The following is a 24,258-nucleotide window of genomic DNA, read 5'->3' on the forward strand; positions in this document are numbered from 1 at the left end:
TGTGTGAACCTCTCCCTTTCTGCTAGTAAAAGCTTCCCTTTACCCTTCCCTCACTGGATGTACTGGTGGTTTGCCAGTGCATTCCAAATTATGATACTCCTTTCTTATTCCCTAGTACACTCATCATATTTGGAGATAATTTTCTCTACTGTCTTTTTCTCCACTTCTAGAAATCTACCAAACTCATACAAGTGCTCTAAGTTAAATGAAAAGAAGACTGTTTATGGTATGCAATTTAAAACTTATTGTTTCCAGAATTTTCCATTTAATATTTCTGGGCTGCAGTTGGCCACAGGTAACTGAAACTGTGGAAAGTGAAGCCATAGATAAGAAGGACGACTTTATAGAAAAATTGCTATTTGAGTGTTACAACACACATCAGTCCACTAAAGGTTGTGAAGTCCTATAGTAAAGCATTTCCCAACCTTAATGGAATACTAAACCTTTTCTGATAGGACATCTATTAACATGCTGCAGAACAAATTCTGAGAAATGTTCACCTTTTTTTTTTTTTTTTTGGAGAAAGAGTCTCGCTGCGACACCCAGGCTGGAGTGCAGTGGTGTGATCTCAATTCACTGCAACCTCTACTTCCCAGGTTCAAGCGATTCTCCTGCCTCAGCCTCCCGAGTACCTGGGACTACAGGCGCGCACCACCAAGCCTGGCTAATTTTTGTATTTTTAGTAGAGACAGGATTTCACCATATTGGTCAGTTTGGTCTCGAACTCCTGACTTCAAGTGATCCGCCTGCCTCGGCCTCCCAAGGTGCTGGGATTACAGGCATGAGATACCGCACCCGGCCCAATTTTTATTATTCTTAGGGAAATTCATAATTCAGTGTTACCACATTTCTTACAGAGGAAATCATACATGCTTATACTGTAAGCATGTGTACATCTACTGTGGGGATTACTTCCTTGTTATGTAAGTTTCAAAACTACATTTTAACCAGAGTTCCAACCTCATCCTTCACCACGACCAGACAAGTTCCAATACCAAAATTCAAGAGTCAGTGATAGAGATGGCAAAAATCTACAAGGTTAAGATTCTTAAAGGCTACCTTTTATTATCATAATTCAATACTCAAAGATACTTTACTAAACAGTGCTTTTTAAGGTAGGTAAAACATATTTAAGCAAATTTCAGGCAAAGAATAAACTTCCTATAGACAGAATCTTACTACACTGCAAAATACCTACCTAAGTCAGATTGAAAACCATTGTGTTTTAATTAAACAATCACACACTTCAATGTTTTCACACTCATTATCTCACCAGATTCTCATTACAAAATACTTGAAGATAGGCAGGATAGATATTATCTCCATTTTACAAATGAGAGAACTGAAGTTTTCATGATTTGTAAGTAGAAGAACTTACTTAAAGAGCAGAAATCCAGGTCCACTAACTCCTCTACATCATGAATTTAGATAAATATCAATAATTAGTGCTATAAAAACTTGGAACTGCACATTATTCCTTTGTATAAGGCAGCATTTTAATTTTAAATATTATATATAAAATACCTGAAGGTTATGCTCAAAGCAGGTCAGGGTGTGATTAAACAGATTAAGGAAATATACTGTGCTGTTTGATAATTCTTCACTGTTGTTCGTTAAACAATCTGTCAAAAAAATTCAAAAAGTATATTAATATAACTCAAGAAACAATTATATGTTGTCGTTTATCTCTTAAGCTATCAGCTTCGTTTCACACTACAGTAATTCTTTATTCAAACAAGCATGAATTTTCCAAATATATGAAGCTCACTCCTTTCATTTTCCAGAAGTTAAAAAAAGTCATAACCATTTTCATGAACATCTTAAAATAATCACATACTCTCCTCTTTTCATAAAAATATACCAAATAAAATTCAAATTGACTTTTGATGGCACAAGGTCATAATCATGGAATATCAGCTATCAAATGCTGCCTTAATAGTGCTATTTAGGCGTAAGACTGTTTACCCCGCATTCATTTTACCAAAACTCATATGCCTTATCATCATTTTTTGTGTCAAATTTCATAGTTCTCTGCATCTTCCAACTTCACTAATGAGTCATTTATTGTACCTAATGGGGTAACTTTTAAAATTTGCTCTTTCTAATCCATCATGAGTTGGGAGCCCAGAGAAACAAACTGGTGAGAATTTTGCCTAAAATACTGACATGGGGGCTTCAAGTAAAGTCTAGAAACAAAATTGTTTTACATTTTTAAAAATCCTACATAAATGGTATTTCTCTGTAACTGGCTATTCTTGCTTAGAGTTAGCTCAATTTCACTCATCCCTTTTGTTTTCTATGTATGAGTATATCACAATTTATGTATCCATTTTCTCTTCTTCAGGGAATAATCTATTCTTTCTTTTTTTTTTTTTTTTAAGAAACGGGGTCTTTCTCGGTTGCCCAGGCTGGAGTGCAGTGGCACAATTGCAGCTCATTGCAGACTTGAACTCCTGAGCTCAAGTGATGTTCCCACCTCAGCCTCCCGAAGTGCTGGGATTACTTAAAGGCATGAGCCACTGCGCTCAGCCAGGGAACCTAGTCTTTATCCTCAGATAAACTTTTGTCTTTACCTCTCCTTGTGTTCTCAGCCTGCTATCTCCAATCGAGGTTCAACTGCCTGGATCCAGATCTTGGAACTTGTGGTCAGCCGTTTCCATCTCACTCTCCTAGAATCCTTGCCCTCTTTATCTTCCACACACTCACGGCCATTTTCATTCCTGGACAGTCCCCATCTACTTTCTATACTCTCATTCTGGTTATAGAATACTACTACAGAAATTCTAAAATGATAATGAAGGGACTCAATTCAAATTCATGTGTTCTGATCTCAGGGAAACAAAATGATCCTTGTAGATGCCTTACTAATTGCTCTACAAGGGATGTTCCAAATATTTTCTAATCTCTAGTCCCCAACCCTACTCTTGTTCCCCTTAATTTCAACAGATGGCTTTGTATTATGCCACCTTATTTAGAAATTCAGGGCCATCAGATAGGATCTCTCTCAACTAAAGTGGAGAGACAACATACAAAGCTATTGCAATTACCCAGGAGAAAGGCAGCAGGGCAAGTAGAATTCGTGGAGAAAAGAGAGACTGACTAGGTAGACACTAGGATATGACATACTAAGGGACATCCATATACTCTGATAGACAACAATCACTACACCGAAAGTTAACACTAAATACTTGCTATGTTCTAAGAACTATGCTTACACTGCACTTTAAACACATTTGCCCATTTAATTCTTGCAGTAATTCCATGAGGCAAAAATTAATCTCCATTTTATAAATAAGGAACAGAGAGAAGTTTAGAGAAATTAAGGAAGTTACACAAGGTCATAAAACTGGTAAGTAAAAAGCTAGAATCTCTACTCAGACTGATTCTTAAGTCTGCACTCTCAAACACTGCAAAATAAATAACATATTTATATCTACATTCTAAACTACTAAAAGTTCAAGACTCAGAGTCTACAAATACATGCCACTGCCTACTCCCTCCACTACCCATATATATCTTACACCATACAGGGATTCAGGCAGTCCCCACCAACTGATCAGAGTTAGCAACTGAGATGAAACCTAAACCTGGTAGACAGGGGGCAGACAGTACAGTAAAGCTCCTTTGTGCAAATCAGAAAAAGATACCCGCTCTGGGTGGATAAATTACAAAAGGTCATTCCTGCCTCCAGAAGCTACGCTGGAGTTCAGCCCCATTCACCTCCTTGCACAGGCCCCTTGTGCAGGGCTCCTTCTGCACCCATTGTACACAGGACCCTCTTGGTAAACCTATTTCTAGAGTCGTCCCCTCTCTGAACTCACATACTCTACATTCTCTGAAGCTTTATCTTCTCAAGAACATGAATCTCTTTCTAACTTCTCACCCTTATCATTTAAAAAATCTGAGGGATCATTACAAATTAGGAAACTAAGCCAGAGAAATCGGTGATATGCTGATGATCATACCACAAGTTAATAAGGCACTGAAATAAAAATAGGCCCAGCATGGTGGTTCACATCTGTAATCCCAGCACTCTGGGAGGCAGGCAGATTGCCTGAGTCCAGGAGTTCGAGACCAGCCTGGGCAACATGGTGAAAACTTGTCTCTACAAATAATACAAAAATTAGCCAGGCATGGTGGCATGCATCTGTGGTCCCAACTGCTTGGGAGGCTGAGAGGGGAGAATTGCTTCAGTTTGGGGAGGTCAAGGCTGCAATAAGCTGTGACTGCACCACTGCATTCCAACCTGCATGAAAGAGTAAGACCTCGTCTCATAGCTCCTCTTAATGCTAGTTTAATATCATCATGAAGTAGCCTGCAATCCTTTTAGGGATGAGGCATAGTTGATATAAATAAGAACAACTACATATATGCAGAATATTAGGATATTAGGCTAACAAGACAACAGTTTTCAGTTTTTGTAGTTGATGTATTGCAGGGAAGTTGAGGGAACACAATTTCATTCACAACAATTGTACATCTGTGTTATAATGAGCTATGTCATGACAACTGACATATACAACATAGGGATGTGAAACTAGGCCTCATAAAACTTAGAAACTAGGCCTCATATAGAAAAAATTAACACCAGGTGGCTCTGGATAGGGTCCCACCCTGCCTCGATAGGGTCCCACCCTGATAGGGTCCCACCCTGCCAATTCCGGGAAACAACCTCATGGGGTCCCACCCTGCCAATTCCGGGGGTCCCACCCTGCCTCGAAGTTCCCGGAATCAGCAACTCCAAGAAAAAACCTCATAAGGTCCTGCTCTAACCAATTAGAACAAGACACCTTGCTCAGGCCATAGCTAGACCCAATTACCACGCGCCTAAAGCTTTGTTTGAATTTCGCGCCTTAAGCTGTGTTTGAACTTGTGTTTGCCTACATAAACAACCTGTAACAAGCACTCGGGGTCCCAGGGCCAACTTAGAGCTTGGGACCCTAGCGCGCTAGTAATAAATAACTCTCTGCTGTGAATCTCGTGTCGGTGATCCTTCGCGGCGACCCCCTGCCCAGGAGGGAATCGACAGTTCGGTTCCAACAATGAAAGGGGTCCACATACTGCCTACAAAAGTAGTATACAGTACATTATCATGAGAGAGCAATAGCAAATTTCTTTTATGCAAGACACATAATTAAAACAAATAATTTCTTTTTAAAAAGTAATTTATAAAGAAAGCTTCTCTGAAGAACAAAAGAACTTAATGTCTTCTATCTTATTGACAGCCATTTACTTTTTACGTAAAATACTTTGAAAATGAAAAGCCAATATAGACTGGTCATCTTGTTAAGTACTACATTCATGCAGTACCATCAAAACTTTTTCAATGATCATTAGACGGTGCTAACATAAAGCACAAAGGAGTTCATTTATATAATGGGGTTAAAAAGTCTTCATCATTAAAGAGCCGTGACTTTCTGAATCAAAATAACAGATCTCTAGTAAACTCCTTTTTTATCTTTTTGCAGGAATTGGGAGCTTAAGGTTATAAACAATGAAAAGCTATACGGTTTAGAAATTGGTAAGTTAAAGAATATTAATAATAATAAAGCTTCCTTTAAGCACTAAGTGAAGTGGTCATTATGAATTTCCTTCATCTTAATCAATGGAGCCTCATCAAGGACAGATTAGCAGAGTGGCTTTCTCAGAGAAGGCTCAGGCATCAGCTTAAGAGTCATTCTTCTTTTTTTTTTTTTCTGCGACAGAAGAATCTCACTCTGTCACCCAGGCTGGAGTGCAGTGGCATAATCTCAGCTCATTGCAGCCTCCACTGTGCCCGGCCTCAAGAGGCATTCTTAAGGGTATTAAGGATTCGAGTTAAGACCTCACATAGAAACCTACTAAATTATCATAACAGGAATTATGCATCTTTAAATAAAGCATTTGGCATCTCTTAGGAATTTTACAAAGATCTTTGCAGTTTTTCAAAACTAGTTTTATAGAAAATAGCAGAGATAATCACCAATTTAGGGTAAGCTTCAGAAAATACAAAATAAACTACGGAAACTTTGTACCTAAATGACCTAATTAAGTTTAACAAATATGAACACTAAGATACTTTAAATTATAAGATACAAATGATATGATTATAACGCTTAGTACATTTCCCTCTGGATAAAATACGTGAAGAAAGGTTTTGGTTAATTGACCTTCTGGTTAACCATTAAGTACTACTGTTGTTGCTTTTTAAAGCATCGAGACATATATTTTATGTATTAACTGAAAGTTAATTTGCCTTTGATGAATCAGAATATACATCAGGATTACACAGTGGTTCAATAGCATCATTATGTTCATTAATTATCACCCAGATCACCTGGATCACTAAAGATATAGGTTGCTCATAAAGAAAGAGTTTTCAGTGTGTAAGAACAAACATATGAACTGATAATTTTGAAGCCTATCCTATTACAATAATGCTTCATACTGGATACTGCTTACCAAAGAATCCAAACACTAAAGCAGTCATGAACTCATGAAATCTGGTCATTCTGCTGATTATTTAACTGTTGTATGCACAAAATAAGCAAGAAGGGTCTCAATACAAGGCTATCCCTATGTCAACAATACACAGCTTTAAAATTCTGAGAAACCTTTAATATACTTTCTTTACTTTTTAGCAGTCATTCTCCATAAGAAAGAGCTAGTTTCCATGTTATTTGTGGTATGAGTAGAAACAGTTGCACTCTTAACACTTCTTTTGACCCTCCATCCATTTCCAATAACCAGCTTCCTACCAAGACTAATACCATTCGAAGACACAGGAATTCTGAAAAGGGATGGGAGTAGTACATGGATGGCATTCTCTCCTCTTTTGGATTCCTAGCATTCTTTTCATGAATAATAACTGCAGAGACTAGATGCCACCCCTATTTCAAGCTAAATTAAGCAGAACAGAAAGATAGTTTGGGGCAGTATACTCATTTAATAATATTCTTTCTAGAAATATTTTACCTTTTATGTTTTTACATTTTTTTCTATTGTTTAATAATATTATTTTACAAAAATTCTAATAGCCCTTGCTATGGTCAGAATGTGTCTCCCAAAATTGATATGTCGAAGCTTGATGGCCAATGTAATAATATCAAGAAGTGGGGCCTTTAGGAAGTGACCAGGTCATGAGGGTTCCTTCTTCACAAATGGGATTTACTCTTCCACTCTTCTGCCACGTAAATGGGATGATGAATGACAATAATTTTTAATGCATAATTCTGGAAAATGAAATAGCTAATCTCTCTAACCACATCTAACATACAAATACTTATCACAGATTTGAACATTGTTAAATTTTTAAAATTTCTATATATTTTTGAATAGGTATTAAATGTATATGGCATAAAATCCAAAGGGTACAAATGCAAATACAGTGAAAACTAAATCTTCCTTCCTTTCCTGCCCACGCAGCTACCCAACCACCTTCCTTCAAAATACATACGTATTCTTAGAACACAAAATATCATACTTTTCTGTACCTCGCTTCTTTTACCTGAGACCGTATGTCTGGGCCAAATTAATTTTAATTGGGAAGTCTTTTAAGTAAGTCATATCTAATTGCTTAGCATTTTATTTGGTCCTCAGAAGTTCAATGTAAGGAATATTTTCAAGATAGGATGCCTCACAGAGGAACAAAATACCCTAAGAATTTTTTCTACAGCATTTTATACCTGCCATACTGAGTAAATATGCAGTAAAATGTTTTCTTTTCAACTAACTGAGCAAAAAAGGTCTGTACTTCGAATTAGTGAAATCTTTATTAGAAAATGCCTTTTAAGCCAGGCACAGTGGCTCACACTTTGAATCTCAGCACTTTGGGAGGCCAAGGAAGGAGGCTTGAGTCTAGGAATCTGAGACCAGTCTGGGAAACATGACAAAACCCCATTCTCCATTAAAAACACAAAAATTGGCTAGGCATCCCGGTGCTGCCTGTAGCCCCAGCTGAAGGGGTGGCCTGCCCCTCCACACCTGTGGGCGTTTTTCGTTAGGTGGAACGAGAGACTTGAGAAAAGAAATGAGACACAGAGACAAAGTATAGAGAAAGAAAAAAGTGGGCCCAGGGGACTGGCACTCAGCTTACAGAGGACCCACGCCGGCACCGGTCTCTGAGTTCCCTTAGTATTTATTGATAATTATCTTTACCATCTTAAAGATAAGGAAGTGGCAGGACAATAGGATCATTTTAGGGAGAAAATTAGCAGTAAGACATATGGATAAAGATCTCTGTGACATGGGTAAGTTCAAAGGAAAATGCTGTGCCTTAATACGCATATGCAAACATCTCCACAAATCTTTTAGCAGCATTGCGCCAGCAAGTCCCGCCAGCAAGTCCCACCTTATGCCGTAAGGCGGGTTTTCTCCTATCTCAGTAAACAGAGCATACAATCGGGTCTCACACCGAGATGTTCCATTGCCCAGGGAAGGGCAGGATTCTTAACCAGCAAACTGCCTTCAGGCACTTGTTTAACAAAGACACATCCTGCACACCCCAAAACCCATTAAACCTTGAGTCACCACAGCTCATGTCTCTTGCAAGGACAAGGTTGGGGGCAGGGTCACAGATTAACAGCATCTCAAATACAGAACAAAATGGAGTCTCTTACGTCTACTTCTTTCTATATAGACACAGTAACAGGCTGAACTCTCTTTCTTTTCCCCACACCCAGCTACTTGGGAGGCTGAGGCTGGAAGACTGCTTGAGCCCTCAAGAGGTGGAGGCTATAGTGAGCTGAGACTGTGCCACTGTATTCCAGCCTGGGCAACAGAGCAAGACTGTCTCAAAAATCAAACAAACAAAAACATCTTTTAAAGAAAAAAATGCCTTACCTCTTCTAAGTATATAAATTTAGTCACATCAGTCAAAAGAAGTGAAACCCTGGCTCATCTGAAGGTAGTGAGTTATCTCAATTAATTGTTCACAGTCAGTTACAGATTGAACTCCTTGTTCTACTCTTTCTCCTCTTCTCACTGCTTCACTTGACTAGTCTTAAAAAATTAAATGAATTAAATAAAATTTAAAAATAAAGAAGTGAATCCCAGTACATATCCACTTATTCCAATTAACTGATTTTAAATTATTTATAATTAACGTATTTTCTATGTTAATGGATTTTTCTAAAAAGCTTAATACTTAAAAACAGGTTTACATATGTTAAGCAAATGCTCTTCAATCATATTTATACTAGAAAATTTTACTCTGAAAAGTAAAAGATATGCTAAAAAAAAAAAAAAGTTGTGTTAGTCAAGCTTCGGAGACAAAATTTTAAAAGTCAATATTCAATATACCATGGTATAATGACAAGGGAAAAAAACTAGCTGGGGCTTCTTATCCCATTTTAGTTTTCCTTCATATGAACTAAACAAAAAGATAAGTCTTTATAAAAGCTAAGCTACTTAATGATTTATAGGGACACAAATTTTTAATCTATCCTTCTATTTCCAAGGCCCCTCCCTACTTCACATTTTCTTTCCTTCTTGCCTAAACTATAGCAGTAAACTTCTTACTGGTCTCTCTTTCTTCCAATGAGGTTCCATGAAAAAAGGATCTTTGCAGTGTGGTTTTTTTTTTTTTTTTTAAGGCTTAGAAAGTGCTAGGTTAAATGATGTTTAAAAAACCTTTTTCTTTAAGACAGGGTATTGCTCTGTTGCCTAGGCTGGAGTGCAGTGGCGCAATCATAGCTCAATGCGGCAATCATAGCTCAGTGCAGCCTCCAATTCCTGGGCTCAAGCACTCCTCTCACCTCAGCCTCCCAGGCAGCTGGGACTACAGGCGTTTGGCACCATGCCCAGCTAATTTTTTTCTTTTCCTTTCTTTTCTTTTTTTTGTTGCCTAGGCTGGTCTTGAACTCCTGGGCTCAAGCAATACTACCATCGTGTCCTCCCGAAGTGCAGGGATTACAGGCGTGAGCCTCCCCATTGAGCCAAAAACAAAATCCTTTTAAAAAACTCTGTAGTACTACTCAATGCATTTAATATTCCAGGTACACTGTAAATCCCAAAGATATTACAACATATAGTAGTCACCTCTTATCTTCAAGGGATACATTCCAAGACCCCCAATGGATGCTTGAAACCTAGTACCAAACCTTCTATATAATATGCTTTTTCTATTTCTATTTTTTTCAAGTATAGTACCAAACCTTCTATATACTATGATTTTATCTTTTTTCTATATCATACCCATGATAAAGTTTAATTTATAAATTAGGCACAGGAAGAGACTAAACAAAAACTAATAATTATGTTACTATTATTAAAGAATTAGTAAGTAAACTAAGGGTTACTTGAACACAAGTAGTGCCACACCATGACAGCTGACCTTAAAACCACGATGCTCCTGAGCGCCTCGCAGGACAGGCAGCATCTACAGCATAGTTCTGCTGGACAAAGGGGTGATTCCCAGCCCACGCAGATGAAGCAGGATGTCGTGGGATTTCATTATGCTACTCAGAATCATACACAATTTAAGCTTATACATTGTTTACTTCTGAAATTTTCCGTTTAATATTTTTGGACTGCAGTTGACTGCAGTAACTGAAACTACAGCAAGTGAAACCATGGCTAACAGAATACTGTATAATCATAATAGGAGAATACTGTATAAGCCTTTCTTTTCTTTTTTTTTTTTTTTTTGGTTGTTGTTGTTGTAGATAGGGTCTAGGTCTGTTGCCCAGACCGGGGTGCAGTGGCACAATCATGATTGATTGCAGCCTTGACCTCCTAGGCTCAAGTAATCCTCCCACCTCAGCCTCCCAAGTTGCTGGGACTACAGGCACACGCCACCAAATCCAGGTAATTTTTTATTTTTTGTTTAGAGAAGGTTTTGCCATGTTGCCCAAGTTGGTCTTGAACTCCTAGGCTCAAACAATTCTCCCACCTTGGCCTCCCAAACTGCTGGGATTACAGGTATGAGCCACCATGCCTGGTCTATAACTCCTTCTTAATAATATAGTGATTATAATCTAAGCAGTATAAAAAATGTTGGCCCAAACAGTAAACTACTCTATCAGTCAAGGTCCTACTTTCCCTTGCCAACTTTACCTCCCACTATGCTTCCTGGAACATCTGTTGCCCTTTTATACCTCTGTGCCTCTGCCCATGCCACTACCTGCCATGTCCTTCTCTCATTTCTACTTTTTTTTTTTTAAAGACAGGGTCTTGCTCTGTTGCCCAGGCTGGAATGCAGTGGCACAATCATAGCTCACTGCATCCTTGAACTCCTGGGCTCAAGGTATCCTCCTGCCTTGGCCTCCCAAGTAGCTAGGACTACAGACACACGCCACCATGCCCACCTAATTAAAAAAAATTTTTTTTTGGTAGAGACGGGGATCTCACTATGTTCCCCAGGCTGGTCTCAAACTCCTGGGCTCAAGCAATTCTGCCTTGGCTTCCCAAAGTGCTGGGATTACAGGCGTGAGCCACCTCACTGGCGTCATCTCTACTTATTGAAATAATGTCCAATAGTACAGGCCTAGGTTCAAAAGGTAGTTCCTCCAGGAAGTCACTTCATATTCTCCCCAGTAAAATTTGTTTTCTTCTTCCTCCAAGGACTCTATAACTTTATTAAAGCATTTATGTGTCTGTCCTAGGTTGTATTTGTAAATATACCTTTCTCACTCACTAAATTGAAAGACTTGAAAAATAAGAACTGCCTGGCACATAGTTGGTATTCAAAACACCATCTGAATTGGGATAGTGATTTTAATTTTTCCAAAGACTATCTAAAAATAGATCTTACTTTATTACACAATTACACACAAACCTGCAAAGAAGGTAGAACAGATGTTATCATCCCACCCCATCCCCTGCCACATACCACTTGACAGATTACTGTAAACATCATAATTATTATTATACTAAACAGTTAACATTTCTTGAACATTAAATATATGTCAGGCATTGAGCTAAGTGCTTTACACAATTTACTTCATTTAATTCTCAAGGTGACTATATAAGATAGGTTCTATCATTACCACCAATTTACAGATGAAGAAACTGAACTTCCAAGAGGCAAAGTTTTTCTCCCATATCTGACAGCTAGTAGGTTAGGGCTGGTAAGTGGCAGAGCTTAGAATCAAACTCAAGTCTGTCTAAATCCAAAGCGCGTAGTAACTGCTACACTTTTCTGCCTTTCACCATTTGCTCAGTTGCCATTAATAAACTATGGTGTCCATGACAGTTCATTTAAACTTAGCAATAAAAAGTATTATCCAGCTTCAAAGATCCCAAAATTCACTAAAATAAAATCTGACATTTGTACTACTGAACTGTAACTGCAACAAGAAAATGAAAGAATTACTTACTTGCACAATTTGCCTCCTGCCATGTGGTATTAAAAAACTCTGAGAGAATCACAACTATTTGCATTCTATCTGCCATTAAGAGACTTCTGGCACAACTCTGACTCTCTGAAGTATTCTATAACAAAAACAAGAGAGAAAAATACAATCTGAGTATTTTTAGACTTTGCAAACAACTTGAGGCAAAAACCTTACAAAAAAATAACATTTATTACAAGCTTTGTAACATTTTGTTTGATATGATCAGATAATGTTAACATTAATAATAACAATGATAATAAAGTAATTAGCAGCTAACATTTATTGGTACTAGGTTCACCTGCAAAGGAAGAAAATCTTTGTACCTAAATAGCTTGTACTCAGACGGAAAAATACGCTTTTGCAGATCATTTTAATAATGAAAGAAACTCATGCTATGCAAATAATAAATCCAAGTTCCCAAATTATTTGATCCTTATCTATTTTCTTTCCCTTGTGCCCCAAGCAAGGAACTAAGTCCTACTGACCCTTAATTCTTTCACAGTTATTTAACTCCTACTATTTACTAGGCACTATAAAAATCCTGAAGTTTTGATGATATAAAAAGTATAAAAGAATGCCATCGATTCTGGGGCTTTGAGAACCTCTCGCAGATACACAGACAAGGAGTTATACAGTGTGACGAATAATAAACGAGAGTGGTAACTCCTGGGAAGCAAATGATCAGCCATGTGGGAGAAGAAATGGAAAAAAGGAGAAAAGGAAGAATCTCTGCTTTAAAATACTTGCTGATGTTCATTTTGGGAAGGTTATCTTCTTTGTAGCTTAGTTTTGTCATACCATTAAAAGGTCCATTTGAATGAGTGCTTGCTTTTAAAATAGTGAATTGAACAAAACATTTTATTTATTATTATTATTATTACTATTATTATTGTTGTTATTTGAAACAGAATCTCACTCTGTTACCCAGACTGGAGTGCAGTGGCAAGATCTCAGCTCACTGCAGCCGTTGCCTCCCAGGTTCAAGCGATTCTTGTGCCTCAGTGAGAATCTGGGACTACAGGGGCATGCCACCACACCCAGCTAATTTTTGTATTTTTAGAGCCACTGCACCTGGCCATGAACAACATTTTAAAAGACTCCTTTTTAGAATTACCTTCTGAGCAATACCAGTCATAGAAGAAAATTTTTTTTTTTTTTTTTTTTGAGACGGAGTCTCGCTCTGTCACCCAGGCTGGAGTGCAGTGGCCGGATCTCAGCTCACTGCAAGCTCCGCCTCCCGGGTTTACGCCATTCTCCTGCCTCAGCCTCCCGAGTAGCTGGGACTACAGGCACCCGCCACGTCGCCCGGCTAGCTTTTTGTATTTTTTAGTAGAGACGGGGTTTCACCCTGTTAGCCAGGATGGTCTCGATCTCCTGACCTCGTGATCCGCCCGTCTCGGCCTCCCAAAGAGCTGGGATTACAGGCTTGAGCCACCGCGCCCGGCCAGAAGAAAATTTTCTATTATCACTTTTTTTTTTGAGATGGAGTCTCACTCTATCACCCCAGCTGGAGTTTAGTGGTACAATCTCAGCTCACTGTACCATCTGCCTCCTGGGTTCAAGTGATCCTCCTGCCTTAGCCGCCCGAGCAGCTGGGACTACAGGCAATGTGCCACCACACCTGGATAATTTTTATTTTTAGTAGAGACGGGGTTTCACCATGTTGGTCTGACCGGTCTTGAACTCCTGACCTCAGGTGATCCACAAGCCTTGGCCTCCCAAAGTGCTGGGATTACAGGCATGAGCCACCATGCCTGGCCTATTATCTCTTCTTAAGTAGAAGTAATAATAGTGTATTAATACAAGCCTGGATCACTAGCTAGTGACCTTGGGCAGCTGACCTACCTCTCTAAGGTTCGGTTTCAAAATCAAGGGTTCTACAGTTACTGTATGTATTAAATGAAATAGCATAGATTAATCACTCAGCACATTATCTGGTACACAGTGAATGATATATGCTATTTCACCTAGCTACCATGCTGCCAACATGAAGTGCTCTAAGTAGGGTTAGTTGGATAAGTGTAATTAGTTGCTTAAGTTGAATCTTCATAAGTAGGTGACTGGCCATTTTAAAAACCAATAATAGTAAAGCCTGTATGGGTGTTCAGTGTGTGGAATAGTTCAGTTGAGGAAGATATCAATGTAGTTTTGAGAAGTTAGGAAAGAGTTCATGAAGGAAGCAGGATATGAACTAAGCCCTATATTGAGGAAGAGAAAAGGATTCGAAAATAGGAGAATTAAATTATCACGGCATGAAAGTGATAATGATTATGTGGTATTCGGGGAGTATTCGGTAGTCTATGAAAGTAGGGCTATTAAAGGGCTAAGTTAGAACAAGGTTATGAGAAGCCTTGAGGGTCATGAGAGTTAGTGAGAAATTCTTGAAGATTTTTGAGGAGGGTGTCATGAAAAGCAGTTTCAGGAATATATGTTTAGGCCGTGATATGTAAGGTGAGGAGGCAGGGAGACTTGCATCACACTACTTCTGTAGCTCAGGTATAATGAAAGGATGATGACAGCAGTGAGGACAGAAAGGAAATGACTAATAATCCAAACGATGATGAGGTACTTATTTAGTACTTCTCAGTTCTAAATGTCCCAACTGCACTTCCTTACTTAATCCTCATAACAACTCTATGAAATAGGTACTGTTAGCTGGGTAGAGGGTAAACTATCAAAGGTGACTGAGAAGGAAGAATTGGAGAGAGAAAGAAAAATAAGGAGAGCACGATGTCCTGTAAATCAAGGAAAAGGGAAGTGGTGGTTGTGTCAAATCCTGCTGAGAGAATTGGAGGTACATCTGTCAACACTGACAGTATTGGTGACACTAACAAGAATGAATTTGATGGTGTCTTTGGGTGTGAAAGTGAGGTCAGAGTGGGTTGAACAGAGAACGGAAGATGAGGATGTGGGAAGAGTGAACCTAGACAACTGCTGAAGAGTTTGGCCTTGATGGGGAAATAAGAAAGAAAGGTCACTAAAGAGCAATGTGGGACCCATGTGTCATTACCCTGATGCATGGTTTCTTAAAGCATGATATCCATCTATTACGTTTAGGTTTCTCTTCTGGACAGACGTCCCTTTAAAATGGAAACTGCCACATCTTTGTATTCACAACACCTCGCCAAGTGACCAAAAAAGCAATGGTCCTTGTTTATACGTAGACCTCTTAATACTCAAATCTATCATAACCACTTAGCAGAACCCTAACTATCATGAAGCCAGCCATTTCTTTTGATCATGCCTGCACCCAGGAAGTCAGGAGTTGCTGGCAAAAAATTAACAACACAGATTAATTCCACAGTAAATCCATAATCCTAAACCATATCCCTCGCTTTTCTATCTGCTCATTCTCTCCTTTTTACAACTTTTCCACTCTCCCAGAAACTCTGATCCCTCTCCCACTCTTTACTCTCAAGAGAAGATCTAGCCTCCTGGATAACAGAAGCCTTCGAGCTGAAACTCTAACCTGCCTACCTCTACATGTAACCTCTCTTTCTACCCTCCTATTATGGTGGGGAAGGCACCTGTCCCTTTCAAGGCCCATCTCTCTGAAGATGCCCTAGATCCCATCTACCCTGCCTTTTCTGGAAACTGACCTTGTCTGCTTCCCACTCTCTCCTACAAAATATTCACCTTCTCTAAAGGACCCTTACTATCAACATTTAAACATGTCCAGCTTTCTCCCATCTTGGGCAAGAAAGAAGAGAAGGCAGGACAAAGGAATGGAGGGACAGGGGAATGGAAAGAAATGACAGAAAGTTGGCCTGGCATGGTGGCTCAAGCCTATAATCCCAGCACCTTGGGAGGCTGAGGCAGGTGGATCACATGAGGTCAGGAGTTTGAGACCAGTCTGGCCTACATGGTGAAACCCCACCTCTACTAAAAATAAAAAATTAGCCAGGTGTGGTGGTGGACACCTGTAGTCCCAGCTACTCAGGAGGCTGAGGCTGGAGAATCGATTGAACCCGGGAGGTGGAGGCTGCAGTGAGCCGAAATTGTGCCATGCATTCCAGCTTAGCCGACAGAGCAAGCCTCTGTCTAAAAAACAGACAGAGACAGACAGAAATGAAAGAAAGTCTCTGAGTCCCACATTGCTCTTTAGTGGCCTCTCTTTCTTGTCTCCCCATCAAGGTCAAACTCTTCAGCAGTTGTCTAGGTTCACTCTTACCACGTCCTCATCTTCCAGTCCTCATCTTCCAATCCCTGTTCGTTCAACCCAATCTGATCTCACTTTCACACCCAAGGACTCCATCAAATTCACTCTTGCTAGTGTCACTAATACTGCCAGTGTTGACAGATGGACCTCCAATTCTCTCAGCAGGATTTGACAAAAATAACCACCCCTTCCCTTTTCCTTGATTTACAGGACATCATGTTCTCCTCATTCTTCTTTATCTCTCCAATTCTTCCTTCTCAGTCACCTTTGAGAGTTTATCCTTTACTTAATCTTAAATTCTTAGTGTTCCTACTAATTCTTCAGGTATGTTCACCCAAGTCATAATTTCAAATGCCATTTTTATGCTGACACTTCCAAAGGCGTTATCTCCAGTCCAGTCCTCTAGATGTCTATATTCAACCACATAGGCAATAGCTCCACTTAGAAAGCTCATAAACACCTCAAAATCAACAAGTTCAAAACTGAGTTAATGATCTTCCCCCACTAAACAGACTCCTCCTGCCAGCTCAGTAAATGACAACCCTATTCACTAAGCTGCTCTTATTAAAACCCTGGAAATCATCACTACCTTTTCCTTACTCCCCACTTTCAATTAACCTCCAAGCCTCTAATTTCTGCCTCCTAAGTATCTCTGAAATCTACCCATTTCTCCCCATCATGATGGCCCCCACATAATCTAGCCACTATTGTCTCTCATACCACTGCAATAGTCTAATTATAATCTTCCCACATATCTTCTTCCCCTACCCTCCCCAGCCCCAACCCCCTCCATTTTCTGTCACATAGCAAAGTACAAATCTGATTATGTCATTCCACAGAATTAAACCTTTCAATAACATCATACTGCTTTAAAATCAAAGTCTAAAATCCTTAACATATCCTACAAGGCCCACATGACCTGCCGCCTGTCTACTTCTTCAGGCTCAGACCATGGGTCTCCTTCTTGCTCACTGCGCTGTGTTCTAGACCTCAAATACACCACAAACTCCTTCCCATCTCAGTCTTCATGCCTGCTATTTCTTTACATGTACACCTTCCCTCCCACGCCCCATGTTCTCTCAAATTGTAGATGTCTGCTTTAATCACTGACCATTCTACCTATCCCCCAGTCATACTCAAGGTCAGCACTCTTGTCATATGCATTGGTAGCATCTGGGTTTTTTAATCAGCAACACTTACCATACATGAATTAAATAATTATTTGTATAAGGAGATGCTTAATGTCTGTTTTCAGACTACAAGCTCTGCTCATTCACGCTATATCCCTAGTAGCTACCACAACCTGTACATAATAGGTACTCAATAATATTTTTTTGAATGAATGCAGAAGAAATATTACATTTTCTGATCTCTAATGAAAGGCACAGATTATTATACTATGTTCTGGTTTTCTCCCTATAGTCCTAAGAATTTGTTAGTTAATAATCTACAGTAAAAGTATATTGAATACTCACCAAATACATAACCCAAATGACTAGCACTTCACAAAGATATACAGATACATAGATAGATAGAGATAGATAGGTAGATGGATGGATCTATAAATCTAAATTTTAAACACTATCTAAATTTTAAACCAAGTAGAATAGGACAGAGCCTACCAATTCAGAATCTGAGGGGTCAAAAGCATCCTCAGGACCATTCTGATAATGCTGAATCACAATGAAACTATATCCCTATCAGTTTAAACTAAAAGGAGCAAGTATGACTCTAAGGAAGAGAGAACCTCTCAGTTCTATCATTCAGGTTTCAGAAATCACTGTATTTTTTACCTTGAGATAATAAAACTATATGCGATCCCTGTCCCAGAAATTCTAAAAGGAAGTGACAAGAACCTAGGATTCTTATCATGGAAATTTATTACAGTTAAACTAATTATATTGCTGTACCACATAAATAGCTTACTAGTTTCTGGCTTTGATTCTTTTTTCTCCTTGTTATACTCCTCTCCTCTCTCAATCAATCCATGTCCATTCACACTAAAGAAGGGTAGACAGAATGCCTTGAGATTCAGCTTGTAGGTTTCCTCTGATCAATCAGCCTTGCTCTGTTTCCTCATTTTTTTTTTTCTTTTTTTGAGACGGAGTCTCACTCTGTCACCCAGGCTGGAGTACAGTGGTGCAAACTTGGTTCACTGAAACCTCAGCCTCCCATGTTCAAGTGATTCTCCCACCTCAGCCTCCTGAGTAGCTGGGATTACAGGCACACACCACTACTCCTGGTTAATTTTTTATATTTTTAGTAGAGACGGGGTTTTGCCATGTTGACCAGGCTGGTCTTAAACTCCTGGCCTCAAGCGATCCACCTGCCTCGGCTTCCCAAAGTGCTGGGATTATAGGCATAAGCCACTGCACTGGGCTCTGTTCCCTCCTTTAACTTGGCATTCCTTTCACTCTTTTGCTCTAAATTGCTATGGTACAATTTATAACACTCACCAATATTTTCCTATTTCCCCATATAAGGTACTTTATTTCCCCTAACTATACTGATAGTTTGAGGCCTGAATCTTACCCTTCTTTTCCTTCTTATCCTTTTACCAGCCCAATATTCAAGAATAGTAGGTGCTTGCTAAAAACTAATTTAAATGAAAGACTGAGTCTGAGTCAAACAAAATACATTACACTGGATAGGCCAGGGGTGATGGCTCATGCCTATAATCCCAGCACTTTGGGAGACCGAGATGGGTGGATCGCCTGAGGTCAGGAGTTCGAGACCAGCCTGGCCAACATAGTGAAATCCTGTCTCTACTAAAAATACAAAAATTAGCCAGACATGGTGGCAGGCGCCTGTAATCCCAGCTACTTGAGAGGCTGAGGCAGGAGAATGGATTGAACCCAGGAGGCGAAGGTTGCAGTGAGCCGAGATCATGCCATTGCACTCCAGCCTGGGTAACAAGAGGGAAACTCCGTCTCAAAAAAAACAGGCTGGGTGCGGTGGCTCATACCTGTAATCCCAGCACTTTGGGAGGCCGAGGCGGGCAGATCACAAGGTCAGGAGATCGAGACCATCCTAGCTAACACGGTGAAACCTCGTCTCTACTAAAAATATAAAAAATCAGCCGGGTGTGATAGTGGGCACCTGTAGTCCCAGCTACTCAGGAGGCTGAGGCAGGAGAACGGCACGAACCTAGGAGGTGGAGCTTGCAGTGAGCAGAGATCTCACCACTGCACTCCAGCCTAGGCAACAGAGTGCGACTCCGTCTCAAAAAAGAAAAAAAAACATTACACTGGATAAATAAACCTCCCCAAAAGACAACTAATTCCTTCAAGTTCACTCATGACACATTTTTCCATAGGTTTTTGTTTTGTTTTTTTGCATTGGAGTCTCACTCTGTTCCCTAGGCTGGAGAGTGGTGGCACTATCTTGGCTCACTGTAACCTCCTCCTCCCGGGTTCAAGCAATTCTCCTGCCTCAGCCTCCTGAGTAGCTGCGCACCACCATGCCCAGCTAATTTTTTTTTTTTTTTTTTTTTTGTATTTTTAGTGGAGACAATTTCACCATGTTGCCCAGGCTGGTCTCGAACTCCTGGCCTCAGGAGATTTGCCTGCCTCAAACTCCCAAAGCACTGGGATTACAGGCATGAGCCACCATGCCTGGCCTCATAAGTTCATTATTATACATGATGGTTCAACTCCCAAACCAGTCCGTATAGCCTTTTAAATCTATAAAGTACCTCAGAACTGTAGAAGTCATGTTTTTGAGCTAAAGAATCATATACAGCTCTACTGGGGAAACAAGGGGAGCCGAGACCAAGGCTTAGGATGAGTTGGAGAGAAAATACAAAAAAAGTTTCCCTGCCTCTTTTCACCTATTTATCTACTTCCTTTCACATCAGGGTGAGTTGAGCTGGGTACCCAGGTTGCTGGTAGAATCTGAGGGAGAGGAAGGGGGTTTCTACAACTCCCCCACTGGGAAGCCTCCTCTGGGTAGTGGGGAATTCATATAGAAATTCATATGCAGATTGGGTGATGCCTATAATACTGCACACTAGAGTTTGAGGTGCTACTTTTAGCCTCTTTTTAATTCCACAGTACCTACACATATGAGAAAAGCTTTGCTGCCTCCAAAGACCCACACTTTGCATCATGATCCCTGGCCATTCTGCCCACAATAACACTTGTTCTTTAGAGTAAATGGAACCCTAAAACAACTCATCTTAACTGCTCAACACTGAATATGATGCTATACCATATCCTGCTGCAGTTGATAGGGACATGTCTTAGGTACTATGTTTTAAAGTGATAGTAAGATATATATTCCTTGCTATACCCAATGCAAGTGTGCCTCGAAAATACTGCATGTAAGCCTGAATTTATTTACCTTGAAAATACGTCCTTGGCCAGGTGTGGTGGCTCACACCTGTAATCCCAAATCTTTGGGAGGCCGAGGTGGGTGGATTATTTGAGGCCAGGAGTTCGAGACCAGCCTGGCCAACATGGTGAAACCTGTCTCAACTAAAAATAAAAAAATTAGCCAGGTGTGGTGGTGCACACCTGTAGTTCCAGCTACTCAGGAAGCTGAGGCAGGAGAATCACTTGAACCCAGAAGGCAGAGACTGCAGTGAGCCGAGATGACACCACCGCACTCTAGCCTGGGCAACAGAGCGAGAACTTGTCTCAAAAAAAAAAAAGAAAAAACAAACAAAAACACATGCTCTTTACAAAAGGGTTGACTACAGAATTTATTTAACGCAATAAATTCCCCATTTATGTAAAATGACAGATTTTTATTTTTACGTATTTATTTATTTTGAGATGGAGTCTCACTCTGTTGCCCAGGCTAGAGTGCAGGGGCGCAATCTCGGCCCACTGCAACCTTGGCCTCCCAGGTTCAAGTGATCTTTCTACCTCAGCTTCCAGAGCAGCTGGGACTACAGGCACATGCCACCACACCCGGATAATTTTTGTATTTTTAGTACAGACAGGGGTTTCACCATGTTGGTCAGGTTAGTCTCGAACTCCCGACCTCAGGCGATGCCCCTCCTCAGCCTCCCAAAGCGCTGGGATTACAGGCATGAGCCACCACACACAGCCATGACAGATTTATTTTAAATAATAACAGGCTGACTTAAAGCAGGATACAACTAGATACAAATTTATATTTAGTGCAACTATAAACAAGTTTAGACAAGTTTAAATTTATGAAATAATTCCAACCACATTTTCATGAGACTACTTGCTGTCCCCTTAATACAAGAGGAACTTTCTCATTCTCCAATCCCAGTGTTATTCCTCATGTTTTTCCTTTACCAAACATATCCGGCCCACACCTCGTGACTCCCAACAACCCTGACACTCTAATATTTTCCTAGTCTAAACTTTATAAAGTACTTAAGAGCAGGAATTGTGTCTGTTTTTCTTTTTTAAATTAAGGCCCTCACAGCAGGTACCACACAACTAGAAACACCCTCAAGGTACCAAGAATGAAGTGCAGTCTTACAATTTCTTAAAATTTTACCTCCCATTTACTTAGAGGTATTACTATGTGTCAGTTTTCTAATTTGTTGTTGTTGTTGTTTATGTTGTTTGAGATGGAGTCTCGCACTGTCGCCCAGGCTGGAGTGCAGTGGCGCGACCTCGGCTCACTGCAAGCTTCGCCTTCCGGGTTCACGCCATTCTCCTGCCTCAGCCTCCCGAGTAGCTGGGACTACAGGCGCCCGTCACTACGCTCGGCTGATTTTTTGTATTTTTTAGTACAGACGGGGTTTCACTCTGTTAGCCAGGATGGTCTTGATCTCCTGACCTCGTGATCCACCCGCCTCGGCCTCCCAAAGTGCTGGGATTACAGGCGTGAGCCACCGCGCCCGGCCTATCCCCATTTTACAGATTAGTAAACAAGGACAGAGAATGTAAGTAACTTGCCCAGAGTATACCGCTAATAAGCAGAATGGAACTGGACTCCTGGCCGCTAGCTCCAGACTGTCTATATCACAAAGATGAAGTCACAGGCAACATCTCTTTTAATTCTTCCAACAGCCGCATTAGGCAGCTGTTCTTTCCACTTTATAGAGGAGGAAACTAAGGTTCTGAGAAGACAATTACTCCAAGGTTACATAGTTAGAAGGTGGTGGACATGGAACATTTCCGGCTACAAATCTCAAATTCCCAACCACTACCAGTGTCTCCATCCCACCTGTTTCAGAAAAGGATCCTTCCCGGGAACTCCAGGAGAAGATGACGAGAAGCTATGGTGGAGTGGGCGGAGGAAGAGGAAGAGGGTTGAGGAATCAGGACCCCCAAGAAAACCAATCACACCTATATGAACCAAAGCTGTCCAACAGCATTCATGGAAGCAAAAACCCAAACCCCAAGCCCCATAATGCCACCCCCTTTTTCTGATGTCCCAACTCCACAGACCCAGTCCAACCCCTTTTTCTTACTGTTGGGGAAACTGAGGCCCCTAGCGTTGACCATCATTACATCCTCCTCCTGTCCCAACTCTCCCGCGCCACAGTCCCGGACGTGGTCCTGTACCCACCCCCACGGCTCGGCTGATGTTGTCCATCTTGCTGACGACCTGTTGGAAGAGGGGGTAGCAGGTCTGACAGAGGCGCACGGGCCGGGCGCTGCGCACCAGACACCCTGTCAGCTCTGCGCTGCTGTTGGCAAAGTCCAGCAGGAGCTCCCGGCACTCGGGATCCAGATCCGGCAGGTCCGGGGGCAGCGACAGAGGCCCCAGCTTTCCACCCTGCAGCAGGGACAGGGACAAGTCCTCCACCTCCAACAACTGCTGCTCCGACAGGAGGTCGTGGAAGACCCGGTGCGGACTGCTGCCGAAGGGGAGCGCGCCCAGGGCCAGCCCCGACCACAGCAGCAGCCCCAGCGGCAGCCACGGCGGCAACGAACACCTCCGCCGCGCGGCTGTCGGGCCCGGCTCCATCACGGGGCTCACACACCCCAGGGCGCCCACCACCACCTCTCCGCCCCCAACCGGCACCGCTGACAGCCGCCGCTTCCGGTTTCCGCAAGCGCAGGCCGAGAGCCGGGTCACGAGGAGGGCGCGTCACGGCCCCGCCCCCTGCGCGCGACGCCCCGCCCCATTGGCTGCCGGCTGTCTCCGGGACCCGGGCCTGCGCTCGTGCGGGACGCGCCCACCCTGCGGCCGCTCGCTTCCAGGCCGGCGTCAGATGCGGTGCGCGCGGGGGTGGTGCGCTGGAGGCTCCCGAGCCCAGGCTCGCCAGCGGGTGACGACGAGCGCCCACCGCTTTGGACAGTTGCATCTCAGGAGTCCTGACCCTTGAACGCCCACCCCTCTGGGAGTTCCGGGCGTCCTACAAGTTTCTTACCTCGCTGGACGGACGACGGCCTCCGTTGTGGAAATGACCGTCGGCTGCGTTCACAGAGAAAGCCCGCTGGCCGGTGCCTCGGCAGATTTTCTGCGTGGTGTTCCTTAGCGTAGTTTTTCCCTCATCCCATTTGGAGAGAGTAATAATGCCCGTTGGTTATTATAGGTGGTGGAGCCTAGCGGTTTCCGAGCTTTTTGTTTTTGTTTTTTAAAAAACTCTCAACTGTCTGCCTCAGCGTTGTCAGATCGAACTCTCTGGGATGAGGGAAATATTCTACATCTGCGTTATTAAGGCAGCCACTGGACACATTTATGATGTTGAGCCGGCTGAGGAACTGAATTTTAAATTTTATTTAATTTAGGGCTGGGCGGGGTGGCTCACGCCTGTAATCCCAGCATTTTGGGAGGCCGAGGCAGGCAGAGCGCTTGAAGCCAGGAGTTGGAGGCGAAACCCCGTCTCTACTAAAAATACAAAAATCA

At 41.5% G+C, this 24,258-nt stretch overlaps 1 protein-coding gene across 6 annotated transcripts in view; it reads right to left on the reverse strand.

Moving 5' to 3' along the window:
* OSTM1 (osteoclastogenesis associated transmembrane protein 1) overlaps positions 1-23,463 on the reverse strand; it is a 48,419-nt gene extending 24,956 nt beyond the window's left edge. For 5 of the 6 annotated variants that reach the window (XR_276034.5, XR_010586189.2, XR_276033.5 and 2 more), the window contains exons 1-3: positions 22,972-23,463; positions 12,297-12,411; positions 1,525-1,622 (exon numbers count right to left, since the gene is read on the reverse strand). Coding sequence is in view for 3 of the 6 variants with exons in the window: in XM_005551524.5 (XP_005551581.2) it covers positions 1,525-1,622; positions 12,297-12,411; positions 22,972-23,373 (615 nt within the window). In the remaining 3 variants the exon portion in view is untranslated. Of the gene's footprint in view, positions 1-1,524; positions 1,623-12,296; positions 12,412-22,873 lie in introns of all 6 variants that reach the window. The other variant, XM_074036807.1, reaches the window with a different exon arrangement.
* Between the last annotated feature and the right edge of the window lie 795 nt (positions 23,464-24,258).

Source organism: Macaca fascicularis, chromosome 4 (assembly GCF_037993035.2).
Source record: "Macaca fascicularis isolate 582-1 chromosome 4, T2T-MFA8v1.1".
Classification (NCBI taxonomy): domain Eukaryota; kingdom Metazoa; phylum Chordata; class Mammalia; order Primates; family Cercopithecidae; genus Macaca; species Macaca fascicularis.